General features: G+C 33.8%; 1 protein-coding gene across 9 annotated transcripts in view; it reads right to left on the reverse strand.

Annotated features, from left to right (window-relative positions):
- fs(1)h (female sterile (1) homeotic) overlaps positions 1–19,485 on the reverse strand; it is a 638,308-nt gene that overhangs the window by 89,434 nt on the left and 529,389 nt on the right. For all 9 annotated transcript variants that reach the window (XM_069820799.1, XM_069820803.1, XM_069820802.1 and 6 more), the window contains 2 exons: positions 6,884–7,042; positions 6,221–6,808 (listed from right to left, as the gene is read on the reverse strand). In XM_069820799.1, coding sequence (XP_069676900.1) covers positions 6,221–6,808; positions 6,884–7,042 — 747 coding nt within the window. The remainder of the gene's footprint in view (positions 1–6,220; positions 6,809–6,883; positions 7,043–19,485) is intronic.

Consider the following 19,485-nt stretch of genomic DNA (forward strand, 5'->3'; position numbering starts at 1 on the left):
TCGAGGAGCTTTTGTCATCTAGTCTTCTGTCAAAAAATCTGAAAGTTAGAATTTATAAAACAGTTATATTACCGGTTGTTCTGTATGGTTGTGAAACTTGGACTCTCACTTTGAGAGAGGAACAGAGATTAAGGATGTTTGAGAATAAGGTTCTTAGGAAAATTGGGGCTAAGAGGGATGAAGTTACAGGAGAATGGAGAAAGTTACACAATGCAGAGCTGCAAGCACAGTAAACTGTGAATTATTAGGAACATAAAATCCAGACGTTTGAGATGGGCAGGACATGTAGCACGTATGGGCGAATCCAGAAATGCATATAGTGTGTTAGTTGGGAGGCCGGAGGAAAAAATACCTTTAGGGAGGCCGAGACGTAGGTGGGAAGATAATATTAAAATGGATTTGAGGGAGGTGGGGTATGATGGTAGAGACTGGATTAATCTTGGTCAGGATAGGGACCAATGGCAGGCATATGTGAGGGCAGCAATGAACCTCCGGGTTCCTTAAAAGCCAGTAAGTAAGTAAGTAAGTAAGTAAGTGTTCAAAGTATTTCTTTCCTGCTAGTCTTTTCAGAAGGGAGAATCTTACGAGCTTTTTCAGAAATATATTTCAAATGGTTGTTCTATATTAACTTGCTGTCGAAAGTAACTCCAAGATATTTGGATTCATAAGTTCTAGGAAGCTGTTGGCTATTATATTGGATAATGAATTCTGTTTCTTGTTTACCAAGTGAAAATATTTGGTATTATATTGTATTGTATTTATTAACATTCCATGGTATTCATACATTGCTTCACAGCTAGAATAAGGAACAAGTCGAAAAACTTAATACCATTATAAAGTCTTAATTTATAGTCACAGTCTAGATGAAATATATACAGAAGAGATTTACAATATAGTCTACTAGTACAACACAAAGTTTTAGTATCAATTTCACGAAGTGTTACTGAATGTCATGAATTCATCTACAGAATAGAAGGCGTGAGAAATTAGGTACTTCTTTAATTTGGCCCTAAATAATCTTATGTTTTGAGTTTCATTTTTTATATCGATAGGGAGGCTTTTAAAAATTTTTACTGCCATATAATGCACTCCTCTTTGATAGCATGATAGACTTGCCGATGGAGTATGAAAATCATTTTTTTGACGTGTATTTATGCTATGAACTGTTGAATTAGTTACAAAGTTTTCATGATTACTTAAGAGGAAGATTATTAATGAAAAGATATACTGACAAGCCATGGGCATTATTTGTAGTTTTTTTTTAAATAGTCCTACAAGATTCCCTAGATTTGGCACCTAATATTATTCTCATTACTGTTTTTTGTAATAGGAAAATACTGTTACTATCTGTGGAATTTCCCAAGAATATTATTCCAAAACTCATTACCGAGTGAAAGTATGCAAAGTATATTGTTTTTAAGGTATTGATAGTTACTATCTTTTGCATAGATCTAATAGCAAAACATGCTGAATTTAGTTTGGGGGTAATTTCCTTAATATGATTTTTCCAATTTAACACATTATCGATTTTTAAGCCAATAAATTTGGTTGTTGTTTCTAATAGGGATCTATTGTTAATTATTGCACTAGAAATTTGCGAGGTTGAATTTGGACAGGATTTAAATTGAATTATGTTAGTCTGGTTACAATTTAATACTAATTTATTGACTGAGAACCAGTCACATATTTTGAGGAGAATTTCCTCAGTTGAAGATTGGAATATGTTAGAGTTATTGGCTGTAATTACTATACTTGTATCATCTGCAAATAATATGGGATGACCTACATCTTTTATTAGGGAGGCAAGATCATTTATGAACACTAGAAAAAGTTGTTGTTGTTGTTGTTTTCTAATGCCAGGCGTTTGACAATAAAGTCATTTGACCTCTTGCACTCCGATATTTTTCAAAGACACTATTATGACCAGCAAATGAAGCACAGATTTTGAGGTGTTCCGAATCCATTTCTTGGTTTGAGTTGCACAATGGGCAGTTAGGGGACTGATATATTCCAATTCTATGCAGGTGTTTAGCCAAACAATCATGGCCTGTTGCCAATCTAAATGCAGCTACAGACGATTTTTGTGGAAAATCGGTAATTAACTGTGGATTTTGATGCAGAGAGTTCCATTTTTTCCCTTGGGATTGTGTTATCAAATTTTGTTTGTTGAAGTCTAAGTATGTAGATTTAATAAATCTCTTCACAGAGTAATACGTTGTGTGTGAATGAAGTAGCCACCAAAACGTTAAAATATGGTGTTCACTTAAATCGGCTAAAACTTGCCATTTAACCACACTAGAAAAAGTAGGGGACCTAATATTGATCCTTGAGGAGTTCCATTATTAATAGTTTCCCATGCCGAGGCAGATTTCATAGTTGTATTGATTTCGACTTTCTGTTTCCTATCTATGAGATATGAGTAAAACCACTGGTGTACAACACCTTTAATTCCATAATAATCTAATTTGTCTAGCAGCATTTTATGATTTATACAGTGATGATATAATCTTTTATACATTACTTTTTCAAAGATTTTGGAGAAGACTGGTAGAAGTGATATGGGCCTATAATTCTCTGGAGATGTTGTTTCTCCCTTTTTGAAGATAGGAATAACCACTGAATATTTTAATCTCTCGGGGAATATACCATTGAACAGTGAATAGTTACATAAATAACTTAATGGCCGAGCAATAATATGTGAACTCGCTTTTAATATCTTGCTTGTTATTTCATCATACCCTGAGGAGTTTTTTGACTTTAGGTTTTTAATAATTGCAATTATTTCTTTTTTGTTTGTTGGAAATATTTGAATATCTGGTAATTTTGTCGGAAAATATTGTGTTAAAGAATCTATGTTAGTAACATTATCTTGGGGGATGTTGAGGTTATCAGTTATTGTAAGAAAATATTTGTTAAATATAATTGCAATTTCATTTGGGTCTGACGTTTTTGTATTGTTAGATATAAGGATATAGTTTGTTACTTTACTTTTTGATCGTCCACTTTCCTATTTAATTATGTTCCGAGTTGTTTTGATTTTATTATCAGAGTTTTGTATTGTTGTATTATAGTGTAATTCTTTAGCTTTTTGGATTACTTTGTGTAATATTTTTGAATAATTTTTATAGTATTGTTTTAAGTTTGCATCATTACTATTTCTGCTCTGTAAGTATAATGATATCTTGGTTTTGCATGAGATTTTAATACCTTGTGTAATCCATCTGTTGTTACAAATTGTTTCATTTTTATACTTTACAGGAAAACTGGATTCAAAAATATTTAGAAATGTTTTATGAAACTCATTGAATTTACTGTTCATATCACTTTGACTATATACCGATTCCCATGTTTCATTTTTAAGATTTATTTCAAAATTATTTAATGATTCCCTGTTTATATTTCTGAACCTCACTTTAGTTTGTTTTTTTGATGATGTGTTAATATTTATACTTAGGAGTTGAGCATCATGATCCGAAAGACCATTAATTATTGAGGTTGTTTGAGATATACCTATTTTTTTCTTTTCCGCTGAATATGTTGTCTATTGCAGTAGCTGAATCCCCTTGTATTCTCGTCGGAAAGTTTACTGTGTAAATTAAATTGAAAGATACTAGCAATGAATTTAGTTGATCTTTCCTATTGCTTTCTGTTAGATAATCGACATTGATATCTCCGCAAATAATGCATTCACATTTCAGTTTCTGTAAGTATTCTAGTGTCTTTTCTAATAAGTGAATAAAATTTTCGTAGTCTCCAGATGGTGCTCTATATAGACATATTATAATGAAATTATATGTTTCACTGTCTAATTCAACAGCACAGATTTCTAAATCCCTGTCTTTGCAAAAATGTGGAAGATCAATATTTTTGAAATTAAGGTCAGATCTGAGAAATATACTCATGCCTCCATCCTCAAGAGTTTGTCTGCAGTAACTAGTACCTAATTTATATCCTTCCAGTGAGACAGACAATATTTCCTGTTGTTTCATATGGTGTTCGGTAATACATAGCACATTCGGATTTAAATGTTCAGAATCTAAGGATGCAAGGAGTTCATCAGTCTTATTTCTTATACTTCTTATATTCTGATGGAATACACTGAATGTTGATTGTAGTTACTTTTGTTTAAATTGAGTGTCATCAAATTTGATGTGTTCCATTCATGTAGTTGATTTAGAGCTTTAAGAGCAGAATTTTGAATTTTGTCTCTATGTCTGTGAGATCTAGAAGTCCACAAAACTACATCATCTGCAAATAGTGCTGTTTTCATGTTTCATTCCTCTAATAGAGAGGGTAAGTCATTTATATAAATATTGAATAAAATTGTGCTGAGGACAGCGCCCTGGGTTAGACCTCGATATGTTCATCTGTAACTAGAAAGTGAGTTATTGAATTTAGTAGCAATGAATCTTTGACTATGGAATTCTGATATCCATCTGAACATATTGCTGGAGATACTTAATTTCTGGAGTTTTAGTAATAATTTATTTCTCCAAACAGAGTCATATGCTAATTGAAAGTCAATAAATATTGCCAAGGTATCTTCTTTTTTTGTTAATACTGTCTTTTATTTCTTGGCTGAGGCATATGACTTGTTCATTAGTAGAGTGTAGTTGTAGAAAGGTGGCTTGTCTTGGTGATAAAAGATTTTGGGATTCTAATTACCAAGTTAATCTGTTGGAGATCATTGACTCCATAGTTTTTGCTATCATGCTTAATAGTGCTATTGGTCGATAACTATTAACATCATGAGCAGGTTTCCCTTTTTTTGTGAATTGGTACAATGATTGCTTTTTTCCAAGCTGCAGGAATTGAGGTGTTCCATGATAAATTGAAAATGGATAAAAGTACAGACTTGGCTTTTTCTCCCAGATATTTAAAACATTCTGAATGAATGTTGCTGGGGTCAGGGGACTTCTTGGTTTTTAAATTTTGTACAGCTATAGTTAACTTTTTGGAAGTAAAATTTTAATGAAATATTTCAGGTTTTGTGATATTACTAGTGATATTGTTTTTATTATTTTGCTGTAATTCTCTTTTGATAAATTTGTCAGTTTTTTTTTGATATTGAGATGTAATCTGTGAGAGTTTGAGTACTGTTTATTGAACGCATTTGCTATATTTCTACTATCTGTTAGTGTTTTGTTATTATGAATAACACTGGACAACACATTTAAACTTTGTTTTTGTCCTTCAGATGAAGCTATGTAATTTTAACTAAGTGAGAGATGCTGAGTTCATGTCAGAAAACCAAAATTTTTGTAATACCATTTTTTATGGTACACGCACTTCACTTATTTACGCAAATTTGTTATACTAGCATATAAAGCAACCTTTGTTTGGCCAAAATTCACAAATTAAAATGTATTTTTTGATCTTTTATGTTTGTAGACAGCTTCTGCAATCTCTATGATGAGTGACCAGCAATATTCAGCCAGCATAATTGCATTCCACCTTCCACTGAAATGCTTTTCGAAAGTAGATATTTCTTGATGAAATCTCTCCCCGTGTTCATCGCTTACAGCATCAAGGTTTTTTGGAAAGAAGTCCAAGTGGCTGTCAAGAAAGTGTACTTTCAGTGACATGTTGCATCTCACAAGGTGAAAGTAGTGCAACATTTCACTAACTGCAAATTTGTTTTTGTGACCACAGAATACATTGAATACATATATTTTTATAAAAAGGACAAATTTCATGTTGTACAGTGTAATAGGTTTGCTAGTATTTTCCTGAGTATTGGAAATATTCTTCAGAAATTTATATGTTTTTAGCGCTATCGGTTCTGTAAGTAATATTTTAAATAAATTTATTAAAACTGTTCTTTTTTGCTATTATGATTGCTTTTTTAAGAATGGCTATTAGGATAAAGTTTCCACTTCATTAAATGTCAATATATTTTCGTTAATTGAGCATATAATGAATTTTCAGTTGTGAACATTTTTGCTGTGGACTTTCCATGTACTGGGTTCTGTGCTATGGACAAACTGACCTTGACATTGCACGAATGGACTTTCTGGATATTGTATATTGGACATTGTTTTGTGTGGACGAATTGACCTGGAAACTTGATTTTAGAATAATGGTATTAATATCAGTAATCTGCTCTCCTCGTTAATATTAAGATTCTGACATACAACAAAGACATACAGAGAAAGATTCTAACATACAACAAAGATATACACAGAAAACTCTTTTACCTCATTTATAAAACAATGCTTACCATCATTCATTGGTTTATGTGATGTAGGCTGTTGTATAGATGATAACACTGGTTTCTCTTCCTTTTTCAGAACCTGAGTGGACATCACTGTTGGTGCAAGACTTGTTGCTGGAAGTGGATCAAAGATCGATGGCACACCTGTTGCCATCTGTACACCATTGTTGTAACCTCCAAGGGGCGGGCTCGATTCCTCCTTTATTGGCTGGACAGCTGGCATATTGGTGACATGTGAGAACCCATTGCTGGAATGCTGTTGAAGGGCTGATGGAGACAAATCAAAGCCTGGATGCATTGTTATGGGAGCACTCACAATGTTGGATGTAGTTGTTACAGTTGGAGGAATCTGGGCAGGAAGATTGGAGGCCAGGGGGTCCACTGGGGCTGAGATGGGAGCAACAGGTGGCAATGCATTTGCTGGCTTGTTGTTGAATTCAGGAGGCATGAGACTTGCTGTTGGAACTGGTGTCAGTGTGACTGTGGAAACAACTGCAGAGACTGTGGTGGTTATATTGTTTGTACTCGTTGTTACTGCTATAGATGGATGCGTGACTGGCTCCTTCTTGACAGAGATTATGGGATCAGCAGCAGCTGTAACATAATCACTCAGTCAGACAGGCTCTATTCTCTAATATACGTTTGCATCACGTTGGGAATATGGCCTACCTTTCTCCACAGGAGGAATGTTAACTTTCGGCAGTGCAGAGACAGTGTTGGGAGGAGGAGCAGACTTCTTGATGGGGGCTGCAGTGGCAGTGGCTGTAGGTCGAGCAGGCTGTGGTGGCAGGGTATGACTTGCTACAGCCACTGGTTTTGCAGTCATTGCTGAAACAATAAAGGAAGCACATAATTATAGTAAAAACTCGTTAATTCTAAATGCCTAGGACCAAAGAAACACAATCAGAATTACGGAATTTCAAATAAGGAACTGGTCACCCTACCCCATTATCTCTTGACTTAATTGTCTCATGAGTGCTGCCTTATTGGTGTCACTTATAAGGTTCCAATCTGTCTTCGGACATTTGACTAAGCAATAACAACTGCAGCAGAAGAAGAGGAAGAGACAGACTGTCTAAAAATCTATAAGACCCATGACAGGAAAGTTAGTTTGTCAATGATCTTTTTTTTTTTTCATTTAGAGTTTTCTATAGTACAGTAATTTTCCTATAATCTGTTAGCAATTGTGTTTCTTCATACGGTCCTATCCCCTGTGTCTTCGGTTAACCCTCTATAATCCATACTTCTTCAAACCCCACCTATCCATTGTTTCTTAGGTCTTCTCCATCTTCTACTACTCTCTGCTTCCCATACAGCATCATATTTGATATTCTATGATTTGTCTTCTTCACATGCTCAAATCATATTAATATTCTTTCTTTTATCAGTGCAAAGACTTTTTTTTAACATCCATAACTTTTCTATTTTTGTATTTCTAGCCTTTCCTTCTATGATTTTCGAGAGGCCCTTCCCCATAAACCCATCTCGATTATTAATGGTCTTTTTTCTTGTTGTGTGTCCACGTTTCCACTCCATATGAAGTGTTTCAAACTAGACATACTAATTCACATGAAACAGTTCTGAAGATATTCAAGGTTTTAAGTTCAACTGTGAGAGGTTAAATCCATATCCATGCTGTCAAACTTTATCTCACAATTGCAACCCTTACTACAAAATGAATTAAGATAAGACACTCAAAAATATTGTGATATTATGGGACAATCATGTCTGGCTTGAAACTCTTCATATAGTAAAATACTTTGTAAGGACCCAGAAGAAAAAATTTGGGCTTATTGAACATGCGCAGTTTGTTACAATGAACTTGGAACATTCAGGTGGTTCAAATTTTGTTTCTGGGTCTGTACTAATGCGTTATTAACAAGTTTTTTTTTGATTGAATAATTGTAGAGGGAAAAATTGTTCTGGGGTCGAGCATCGAACCCGGGACCTTTGGTTAAACGTACCAATGTTCGATGCCCGGCCCTAGAACAATTTTTTCCTCGAAAATTATTCAAATCAACTTTACAGGGAGTTATACCTGAAAGTTTGATTTGCAAGTTTTTCGTTTTATTCAAAATACTTCAACTATACAGTGCTCAATTATGCATTCCAATTATTTTTATTCCTTCACTTAGGCCTACTCTTTTTTTCTATTCCACATGCACTTGCTCCATTATCCTCTAATATTAATCCAAAATATTTGAATTTACTGTCTTAATTTCCCTGTTTTCAATCTCCAGTTTTTCATTAAAAACTTGATCTCCAATGACAAATACCCTATTGTACTGAAATTAACATTCAATCCCCTCTTTTCATTCCCAAAGCTGTCCCTACGTGGAGAATCGAATAGGAGACTAATAATCCACAACATTTTGCTTTGGGAAAAATGTTCCTGAGCAAATTACAAACCATTCCATTTGAGAACACCTTGGTTTTAAGAGTTGGTGGTCGTATTGTCCATAATCAAATCCCAATAAGGAGAGCCACATCTGTCTGATCTGTGGGTCCATAGAATCTATCTGGGAAGACTTAACTGTATCCCTCGACTATTTCCACTGTTGCACAGTATGCAATTTGCGTTATCTAGTTGGACAAAAATCAATTTTCGACTTTCTGATTTCAGCACATAGGCCTAAGAGTATTAATTTGTGGTTTTAATTGTACAAAGAATGTTAGAGTGCAGTCCTTTTACAACTGTGTCAGCCATTTATTACTTATAGGTTAGTTAAACATTGCCTTATAGCTCCAACCCTCCGCTGCGAATTAAGTCTTCATGCAAAGCGCTCTTTGTAAGAACGTTTAATTGGTGGTTATTGTGTGATGAATTTGATTCACTGTGATGGAATTTGTTAATTCAAATAAGTTCTTTATGATAACATACGTATTTCCATTCTTCTTTTAATTCTACTGTGTATCACAACAGGTTTTTATAACGACTGTAAATACACATTTTAAAAATATTTTTCAAGTTTTAATGAAGCTTACAGTATAGAGACTTACATGGACTCACAAAGAAACTTTAACCATTATATTCAAAGTTATTTCCTGTAATGGCACCTGTTTCCTCTTTTTGCAGAAACATGCGAAAATATCCTAAATTAATTATTTTCTATGCTGTGGTGCATGTTACTCCTCTGTGAGTTTTGTCTTATTGCTGTGTGCTCTCTGTAATAATGTTTATGAAGATGTTATTCCTTGATATATATATAGCTTATTGTTATGGAATTTATTAATCCTGGTACATTCTTAAGAATAAAAAACAAATTGTTATTAATTTCTATTTTTACCCTGTATCAAAAGGGTACCAGTATTTTTTTAACATCTGCATACATGAATTTTCAAAATAATTTTCGAGCTCTACGGAGATATGTGATAAAGAAGCTGACATAGACTCAAGAAGAGAATTTACGTATTGTATTATTGTCGTTGTGACAATTCTGTTCCTTACGCAAACACATACAATTAACTGAAACTAATCATTTTCAGCATGTGGTACTTCATGGTCCGGCAACAGTTCGGAATTTTGTTGAGGAGTAAGAAAGAGACGAGCAATGATTTAGTTAATTGATGAACTAGTGGACTTACTCGTGTTAAATATGAAATATCTGTCCGGCTTACAGCTGTTTCAGTGCTTCACGCACCATCATCAGAGCCTACTAGATCGCGGCGTCATCTCGAACTTCTCTGCCTGTTAGGAGGGTGTGTTTTGTTGTTGGAAGGTGTTGAATTGTGGAGTCGAATAGTGTGTGTGTGTACTGAAATTGATCTGTGTGTTGAGGATTTGATCAGGGTGTGTTTTAGTGTGTTTGTATATTTCATATTGTTCCAGTGTGTTGAGTTTTTGGTTCTTGGGTTGTGTGTGTAGGATTTCCATGTCCGTATTTATGTTATTGTATGTATGGTTAGTATTGGTTATGTGATCGGCGTATGTAGATGTACTGTGTCCTCTGGTTATAGCTTTAATGTGTTCTTTGTAGCGTGTTTGGAATGATCTGCCTGTCTGTCCTATGTAGAACTTGTCGCAACTATTACATTTGAGTTTGTATACACCTGTGTGGTCGTATTTATTTGTTTGTGTTTTTTGTGTGTTGAGATGTCTTTGTAGTGTGTTTTCTGTTCTGTATGTTATCTTGTATTTCTGTTTCCTGAATGAAAATGCGATCTTATGTGTGCTTTTGTTTTCATATGTTAGTGTGTTCTTGTGTTTGTGTTGTGTTTTGTGTATTTTTGTGTTTGTTAAGTTTTTGTTTTGTCTTCCTTATGATATTGTCTATTATATTTGGATTGTATCCGTTTTCTTGTGCTATGTATTTGATTGTGTTCACTTCTTCATTGTAGTGTTGTTGGTTCATGGGTATGTTGAGTAATCTGTGTACCATTGTCCTAAATGCAGCATGTTTGTGTTGTATGGGGTGGTTAGATGCGTTGTGTATGTGTGTGGTGGTGGTGGTGATTGGTTTTCTGTATATTTTGAAGGTGTGTTTGTTGTCGATTTTTGTTATGGTGATGTCTAGGAAATTTATGGAGTTGTTGTTTTCAAAAGTCGTATGAAACTTGCCTATAATGGTAATTAAGATGCTCGTATGAAAATTATGAAACTAGCGCTCGTTTCATAAACATACTCGCGCCTTAATTACTACCATTATAGGCTCGTTGCATAATGTACTATTATGTGACTGAAAAAAAGCTATGATGAAGAGGAAAAAATGCTTGCTCTTCAATTTGCAAAATCTACTGTAGTGCCTGGAACATGCAAGTTTCATACAGTCCTGCCATTTAGGATGGGTATTATATTTGCTAAGCAGTTTTCAAATGCAGCTGAAACAACCCTGCATCCTGTCTGTAAAGACGATCAGGCGATTTCATCTCAACAATGAAAGGTAAGCATTTCTTACAGAACTTCAGGTTTAACAAAATCCATGTGACCAATAATTTATTTGAGGTGACAACTGAAAAAGTTCGAATTATGTACATGTTAAATTACATAGCAACATTCAAGAGTATGATCAAATATAATGAAATACGAGTGTGTGGAGCATAATTATCGCGAACTTATGCTTGCAGTAACATAATAATTTCTATCTTTGTAACCTACGATGATCCCAAGTTGAAAATCATCAGTTCATTACATGACTAATTGAGGTGTACTATATATTTTTTTCCTTAAAATAGAAGGCCTGCATTTGTAAATATGAATATATGAAAACTGTTTTACCATGTTTTTTTTTCAGTCCAATTGAATACTTGCAAAAAACAATATAAGCAATAGAAACAATCACATATTAAGAATGTATCACTAAATTTTTGTAAATTTATCTGAAGACGTTGTTGAGATATATAATTTTAATTGAAGTGGCATGCTTACAAAAATATGATTTTCCTTCATGTTTGAAATGCCACTGATAGAAAAGGAATACGACAGGAGATATAAAACTAGGCAGATAAAACAAACCCTCAAATTTTGAAAGAAATCTGAGTTGGTTGGGTTGAGCGCCTTGGTGATTTGATATGGAATGACCCTTATATCAACAATAGTGATTAGCGAGGCGTGTATATTGGAAAAAAAAAAAAAAATTCTCTGAGCTGTTAATGCAATGTGTGGGTGCGTATACTCGTCCAAGAATAAAATACATTAAAGGTGATATGTTTCAGTTGTATGAACACTAATAGTGTTCATACAACTGAAACATATAACTTTTAATGTATTTTTATCAAATCAATGAACATTGTATTATTGACCTAATCATGTGTGTTTCGTCCAAGAATGTTTATGAATGTAAATGAATCATTTGTGTAAGAATATAGCAAGTGCATGGCTTCAGTATCAAAAAGTTGATGTTGAACTTTTGCCTTTTGAGTGGGACGAAATTTAATTAGATCCCAGTTATGTTGTCCTTCAAGTTAATCTTCTGACTTACAGTTGTATGGACTCTGGAGCTGCCACATACATCAGTTGCTAAATGCTGTGAGTCACATATTGGGCAGAGAAATGGTTATTTCTCGGAGCTATGATTTTGGAACTGTAGTTACAGTTGGAACCAGTGAAAACCAATCACAGTGACAATATCACAGGTGTTCAAATCACATTCCATCACTAGAATTCATTTCATGAATACTTGTACTTCTTTTTGTATACATTTTGTACGAGATTACCCCTCCTTCTAGTCCACCCTTAAACAGAGTGGTACCAATACCAATATTCTGCTCACGAGCTGTGAGCTGACTCAGAGAGCACAAATCTTGGCAGGCCTGGTATAGAGGATTCCAGGTTAAGAAAAAAGCATTGGTTTGTAGAAGTTCTGTGATAGGTAGGCGTTTCTATGATGGAATAGCCCTATAAACTCAATGCATTTTTCTTAACCTGAAATCCTCTATAGGTTCTTCCCACGATCCTATCTCACATAAATAAGATATAAAATTATTTAAAGACATATATTTCTGATCTCTAGGTTATATCAGGTGACTTTCTATCTACCTACTAAATAAATGCATTTAGCTTGGGTTGACACAAAGAGTTTTTAATAAAAGACCAAGCCGTCCACGACTATACTTTAATCTTAAAGTCAGTCCACATGAACTTAGAGTACATTAAATATTCCAGAAAGATACCAAAATTATTTAAGTATAGTAGCGTGTACCTATCTCGTTCCTAAGATATTAATATATAATTATTAGGTACTGTAAACGCCAAGTTAAATTGGTTTGGCATATACCACTGCTTCGATAGGGACTGGCATTGCGGTGTGCTCCAAGAATCTACATGGATTGCTATGGAGAACGAGAGAAGCTTGCTATGATGTCACAGAGCATTGAGTTGGAAGTGACTGGTGTAGACCAATTTTTAAAAAAATTAAAGATTCTCACCTTAACAAATCAGTACATATAGACTTTAATAAAATTCCTCTTATGTAATAAAGAAAATTTTCCAACTAATTCAGTCATTCATAGTATAAATACCTGCGGAAAGAATGATTTTCATACAACATCAAATTTATCATGCTATCAAAGGGGAGTACATTACATGGCGATAAAAATTTTCAATAGTCTTCCTGAAGACATTAAGAATCATAACCAAAACCCTGCATTATTTAAGGTAAAACTAAAAAATTACTTAATATCTCACACTTTCTATTCTGTAGATGAATTCTTGACATTTCACAGTACTGTGTAAATATTTTAATACTATTAAATGGTAAACATATTGCATTGTATAATATGTTATTGTTATTGAGGTATTAATTCTGTACATATTTCATATTTGCATTTTTATATGTTAAACATAAGAATTGGCCATGTTCTTTATTCTAAGCTATAAAGCAAATGTATGAATATTATGGAATGAATAAATCTATCTATGTATCTAACAACCAATCTCACCTATAATATATATATATATATATATTGTATCTGTACACACTTCATTGATATTTTACAAAACCCCATGTTAATGTTATCATTTCCAACAGTTAAAACATTAAAGAATTAAAAAAAAACATCATAATATAATATCTTATTATTTCCACAAAATTTCAAGTAGGTATTAAAAGATGGGAGTGTCTCAATGTACAACAAAATATAATTCCTGTGTATCCATGGAAAAGTCAATTGCATCCTTTTGATTACTCATTGGAATTAGAGTAGAATCCCTCTTATCCAGCACCAAAGGGACCAGGCTTGTTCCGGATTCGAGATTTTGCCAGATAATTGAATAAATACCGGTAAAAAAAATTAAAATAAAATAAAAATAATAATAATAATAATAAAAAAATTCGTATTTCATGGTGCCAAATGTTGAAACTACAGCCATGTGAAGCTTATTTCTCTATCACTTGTTCATAAATGAATAAACTGTGTGGAGTTTCCTTATTAAACAGATCATACAACACAAAAAATACACTAATTCCAGGTTCGAATATTCAGTGAAAATTAAAGTTCGTGTAAACTTCGTAATGTGGCATCACTGACGGCCCAAACATAACTAAGTAAACATAAAAACTGTGTGGATTTTCTTTATTAAAACACACCACACCACATAACACAAATAATACACAAATTTTAGGTTCGAATATTCACTGGAAATGAAAGTGAATATTCACTGAAAACGAAAGTTCATGCTAACTTCCTAAGGTGGCAATACTGATGTCCCGAACACAATTAAATAAAGATAAAAACTGTGTGGATTTTCTTTATTACGAGTAAAACACATCACAGAACACAAACAATACACTAATTTTAGGTTCAAATATTCACTGAAAATGAAAGTTCATGCAAACTTCTTAATATGGAAAAACTGACAGCCCGGATTGTGACAATGTGGTAGATTCAAATTTTTTTTAGACCCAGCCAAAAGTGTCGTTTTGGTATTGCTGGTTATTTTGGTGGCGGTTATGAGATATTTGACTGTATTTCTTCACCACTTTGTTCATTGTTCAGTCCTCAGGAAGAAATGGAACAGAATCATCTTCAGTTATGTCCAGCCCTCTTTTCTAAACCCACTTTATGGAAGAAATATTGGAGAGCAAGGGAGTTAATGACTTTACTGCCAAAAACAAAGCATTAGTTAATGACGACAACAACAACAACATTATTTTTGTCTAACAAGTAAAAATTTGATAATTTAAATGTATTTGTTTGTTTATATTCTGCTTCCTTTTGAAAAGTGAATGTTAGGAAGCATGTCGTGGAAGAAATAGGGAAGAGTAATACTACAGATCAATACAAATCAAGCATATCTATCATACATTTTACTGAAAGTATATCAGTGAATTCTACAAAAGGTTCCAAATAAGTAACGATCCATTCAATCCATTCAAGAACATGGCTTTCATTGTTCCAAACAATGCTTTGATTCTAAATTCGTATCAAAAGTACGAATTATTATCAGAATTTGTAATGAAGTATAAAATAATTACACAAATTTGTCTTTTACAGGTATAGCTCCCTGTAAAGCTGACTTGAATAATTCCAAGGGATAAATTGTTCCAGGACTGGGTATCGAACACAGTAAATGTGTACTCAATGCTGTGCTCTGATGATCTGTTAACACACTTGAGGTATGTGGATATAAGGGGAAAATTGAGCCAGGGTCTGGTATAATTCCTGAGTTCAGTCGGTAGAGTGTTGGCATGCTCAGCCAAAGAGACTGGATTCTATATCCGGCCCTGCAACAATTTTTCCCTCGAAATTATATAAAATAATTGTTCAAAAAAACGTTTTAAATGAGTTTAAGAAGTTTCCAATGTACTCTTAACGATACAAAAAAGAGCAGTTGTTGGGTTTGAAGAGTGTTCCTATTTCTGATCCTCTACAGAAAAAGTAAAAAACTTTCAAGGGGATCACATTTTTTCAAACAGTTACATGTCGCATGGAAATGAAGATGTGGAAAGAGTTTTCTCTATGGTAGAGAATATTACATTCAAGAAGATGAAATGGTTAAATTTGCTACCTTTCTCTACAAAGTTCTATTTTATATAAATTAGAATGATTAATCATATTTTAAAAATTTTTTATATACAAATTTTATAGCTAATATTTAACATTTTAACCTATTCTACTTGTGATTTCATAATATGTATCATTGTATTCTATTATATACTCAGGTCTACTTCACATTTAAGACCTATGTCTACGCTGTTTGTTTATAAGTTATCTGTAGGTTTATTAATGATCTGATGATGGTTCAGTGGAACCGAAAATGTTAATCTATTACGTAAAAAACAGCATATTTGTGTTTATCACACATGTAATTTGGTAAATCTGACGATCTTAACAATAAAACCTTGATAATTTGTACAGCTTATCGGACCCAAATTGGTTTTTGAACTACTAACCTTATCATAATACAGTAATTACACAGGCCTGCGAAATTAAATTTTTGTTTTGTGGCACAGAGTTGAACAGCTTTCTAAACCTAATATTTTGGTGTGCTGGACTGAAATCTGCTTACCATTTTTTCGCATCATGTACAATTATTTTGTCATTCAGAAAATAAATATTTTTTTTTAGCAATTTATAATTGTTACATACACTTTAATATGCGTGAAACAATGCAAAATATGATAAAATCTCAACTGTACAGATACAACAGGTTAAAATTAATCACGAACTTTCGAACATACTTTTTCCATTGCTTCTTTGAAAATGAACGCTCAGCTGACAAGCATTTCTGGTCCTGACGAGGTTTACCTCTTATTCAACACCAACAGTAGCCCTATCTAATCTGATACCTCGTTTCCACCTGTTTCATGTTCTCATGGGATCTCTAACATTTCTTTTTACTTAGTACACCTAAGTTTTTTGGGAAATATTCAAGATACTAATGCAGAAAATGTTACTTTAAACTCATATTACATCAGAGTGCCTGTAACTTTTCAAGCATACCGTTATTAGAGGAGAAAAATTCGCTCCAGTGCTGGGGATCGAACCCGAGTCCTTGGTTCTACGTACCAAGTGCTCTAACCACTGAGCTACGCCAAAGTTCAATCCACAGCACTGGATCGAATCCCTTTCCTCTAATGTTTTTTTTTTTTTTTTGTGGAGAGGGATTCGATCCTGTGCTGTGGATTGAACTTCGGCATAGCTCAGTGGTTAGAGCGCTTGATACGTAGAACCAAGGGCCCGGGTTCGATTCTGGTGCCAGAGAGCATTTTTCTTCTCTAATAACAATTGTTGAGGGTGGCAATGAACCTTCGGGTTCCTTAAAAGCCATTTGTAAGTAAGTAAGTAATAACAATTGTTACCATAACAGATAAATTCTGTAGGACCAAAAATTAATCTTAACATATTTTCGAGCATAGTTTTCAAAGTCATGATATTTCTAAAATCAGCATCAAGGGAGTAGCAAAACTTGTTGAGAGTCAATTAGTGGGCAATTTATAACATTTCTTGTCCTTGGCACCAAGCGTTTTCCTTTCGGCCAATCTGTAACTTCCCAGTCTCTTTCTCTGGCTCTAGACACACACACACACGCGCGCGCGCGCGCGCGCACGCACGCACACACACACACACACACACACACACAAAAAAAAAAAAACATGAAAATTTGGTATATCATCCTTGTTGTCCCAATACAATACTGCACACCTTCAGTTCACAGCACATGGACAAAAATAAGTCATTATAACAATCTTGTTGCTTAAGCCAAACCACAGAACACCAAAGGCCATACATGAACGAACACAGTTGTCACTGTCTTATATTTTCTGCACAAGTTTTACATATGATATGTAGAGCAACATTTTTGTTCTAATCTCTTAATTTCATTTCAAAACAGACCAGATACAAACTCTTGGCCAATGCAATAGTACTGCTTCTGCTGCTTCATCACGTAACACCCATACATGTAACAAAAATTGTTTGTATTGTTCACACAGCCTCTTCTAGATGTACCACTCGAACTTGGCATTTTTTCCATATATAAATTCACAACACAATACTGTACACATTTAAAACAGAACCATTGACACGAGATTTAAGATGTAAAAATGGGAAATATAGGTTCCTGCTGTTATATTAAAGAAAATAATTTTTATCTCCTCTCCAATATCTTTATTGCTTATGATATGGGAACCCGATGACTCAGAGATAGATGTGAGATAGGGTCATGGGAAGAACTTACCCTAAATTAAAAATATGACAATCTTAGAACAGAGACAGACAGCGGTAAAACATAATGTCAAGTGAGTTTTATGACAAAAAATATTCTGTGCTACAAAATTGTTACACATCTATGTTATCAAATGTTTTAAAACTTAGGACTTTTAATTTTTTTTTTAATGAATATTTTCAGTAGCAATGGACTTCACTAGTCAATAGATTTTCCTGGTCATATGATCAATATGGCTAACCATCAATGTTTATGACAAGATTGAATACATGATGGCAAGGTCGCTGAACTGTAGCCAGAAATATTACAATCATTTGGGGTAACTTTGTACTAGTCAGTGTAACTTTGTACCAGTTCCCAATTTTAATAGAAGATTTAATTTCACATTTTCTAAGTGTGACATCTTTGGACTGAGGCCACATCCATAATCTGCGATCTCTATGTTTTGCTTTCCAAGTATTATGTCTGGTCCCTGAAGAATATTTAAGGCTCCACATGGTTAAATATTGCATTCTGTTTAGAGTAGCTGGTTTATGAACGATTTTCAACTTTATATTATAAGTATATAATTTTATCTTACCGTTAAAATTATTGTAACTGTTACAGTCTATACAAAACTGGAAAGAAATGACACTTCTCTCTCCCACAAGTGGGAAGGGAGTGACGTTGTTAAGTTGTGCAGTAGTGCAATGTGGCTCTTTGTGCCGCCTGTCTGCAGTGTTGTAACTAAGCAACTGACACAAAATCGTAAACTCATAAATTTATATCATATGGTAATCTTTGACCAGACTAATATATTAATATTAATAATAATAATAATAATAATAATAATAATAATAATAATAATAAATAATAATAACAAACGTATGAATGAATGCGAATATGGTACATAGCATAGACAAATAAATGTACATAGTGTGCAAGTGATAAGTTCTCTCCATTAATACCTTACGACCAATGATTTTTTTTATAATTGAAACCTAAATTCTTTAAGACAGTGTGCAGAGAAAAAACATTGCTGTGGAAAAGATCAGCATCTCGAAGCGAAGTTTTCAGCTTTTTTAATGTAGGATGCTCCTTCCGTCGGTAATATAAATATACATGCTGCTGGATTGCAGCCTTCTGAAAGGCATCTAAATTTATCACCTGCTTTTGTACTTCCCTTTTCTTTCCCGGGGTTTCAATTTGGAAAGGTCCATCCTCTTGCTCATTCAATTTAAATTTCTCCTTTCCTATTTTAATGATGGTGTTCTTTCCTATTTTGAGAGCCTCTGCAGTACTATTTACCATCTGTTGTATTGGAATAAGAGGCCCACCATTGTCTCTTCTTTCTCGAAATAGTCCTGCACATTACAAACCATTTCTCTCGCCTGACTTGTAAGAGGAGCACCTTTTCCATTACTTCTAGACCTCTTGCTGTCTCTAGTAGCACACCTTTCTCCCTCTGAGCCCATGGTTCGTTTTGTGCTGCTAACTATAGGAGTGATGCCTTGCGACATCGTATAAGTGAAACACACAGACACCATTAATCGCATTACAAATACACTCAACAATTAAATCAAATCCTTCATCAGCAACAAAATCTCTACGAAAACAATAGCAACGAAAGAACACCAATACTTGCTGAAACACAGTAACGAAGATTCAACACTTCCAAACAAAGCAA

Source organism: Periplaneta americana, chromosome 3 (genome assembly GCF_040183065.1).
Source record: "Periplaneta americana isolate PAMFEO1 chromosome 3, P.americana_PAMFEO1_priV1, whole genome shotgun sequence".
Lineage (NCBI taxonomy): Eukaryota > Metazoa > Arthropoda > Insecta > Blattodea > Blattidae > Periplaneta > Periplaneta americana.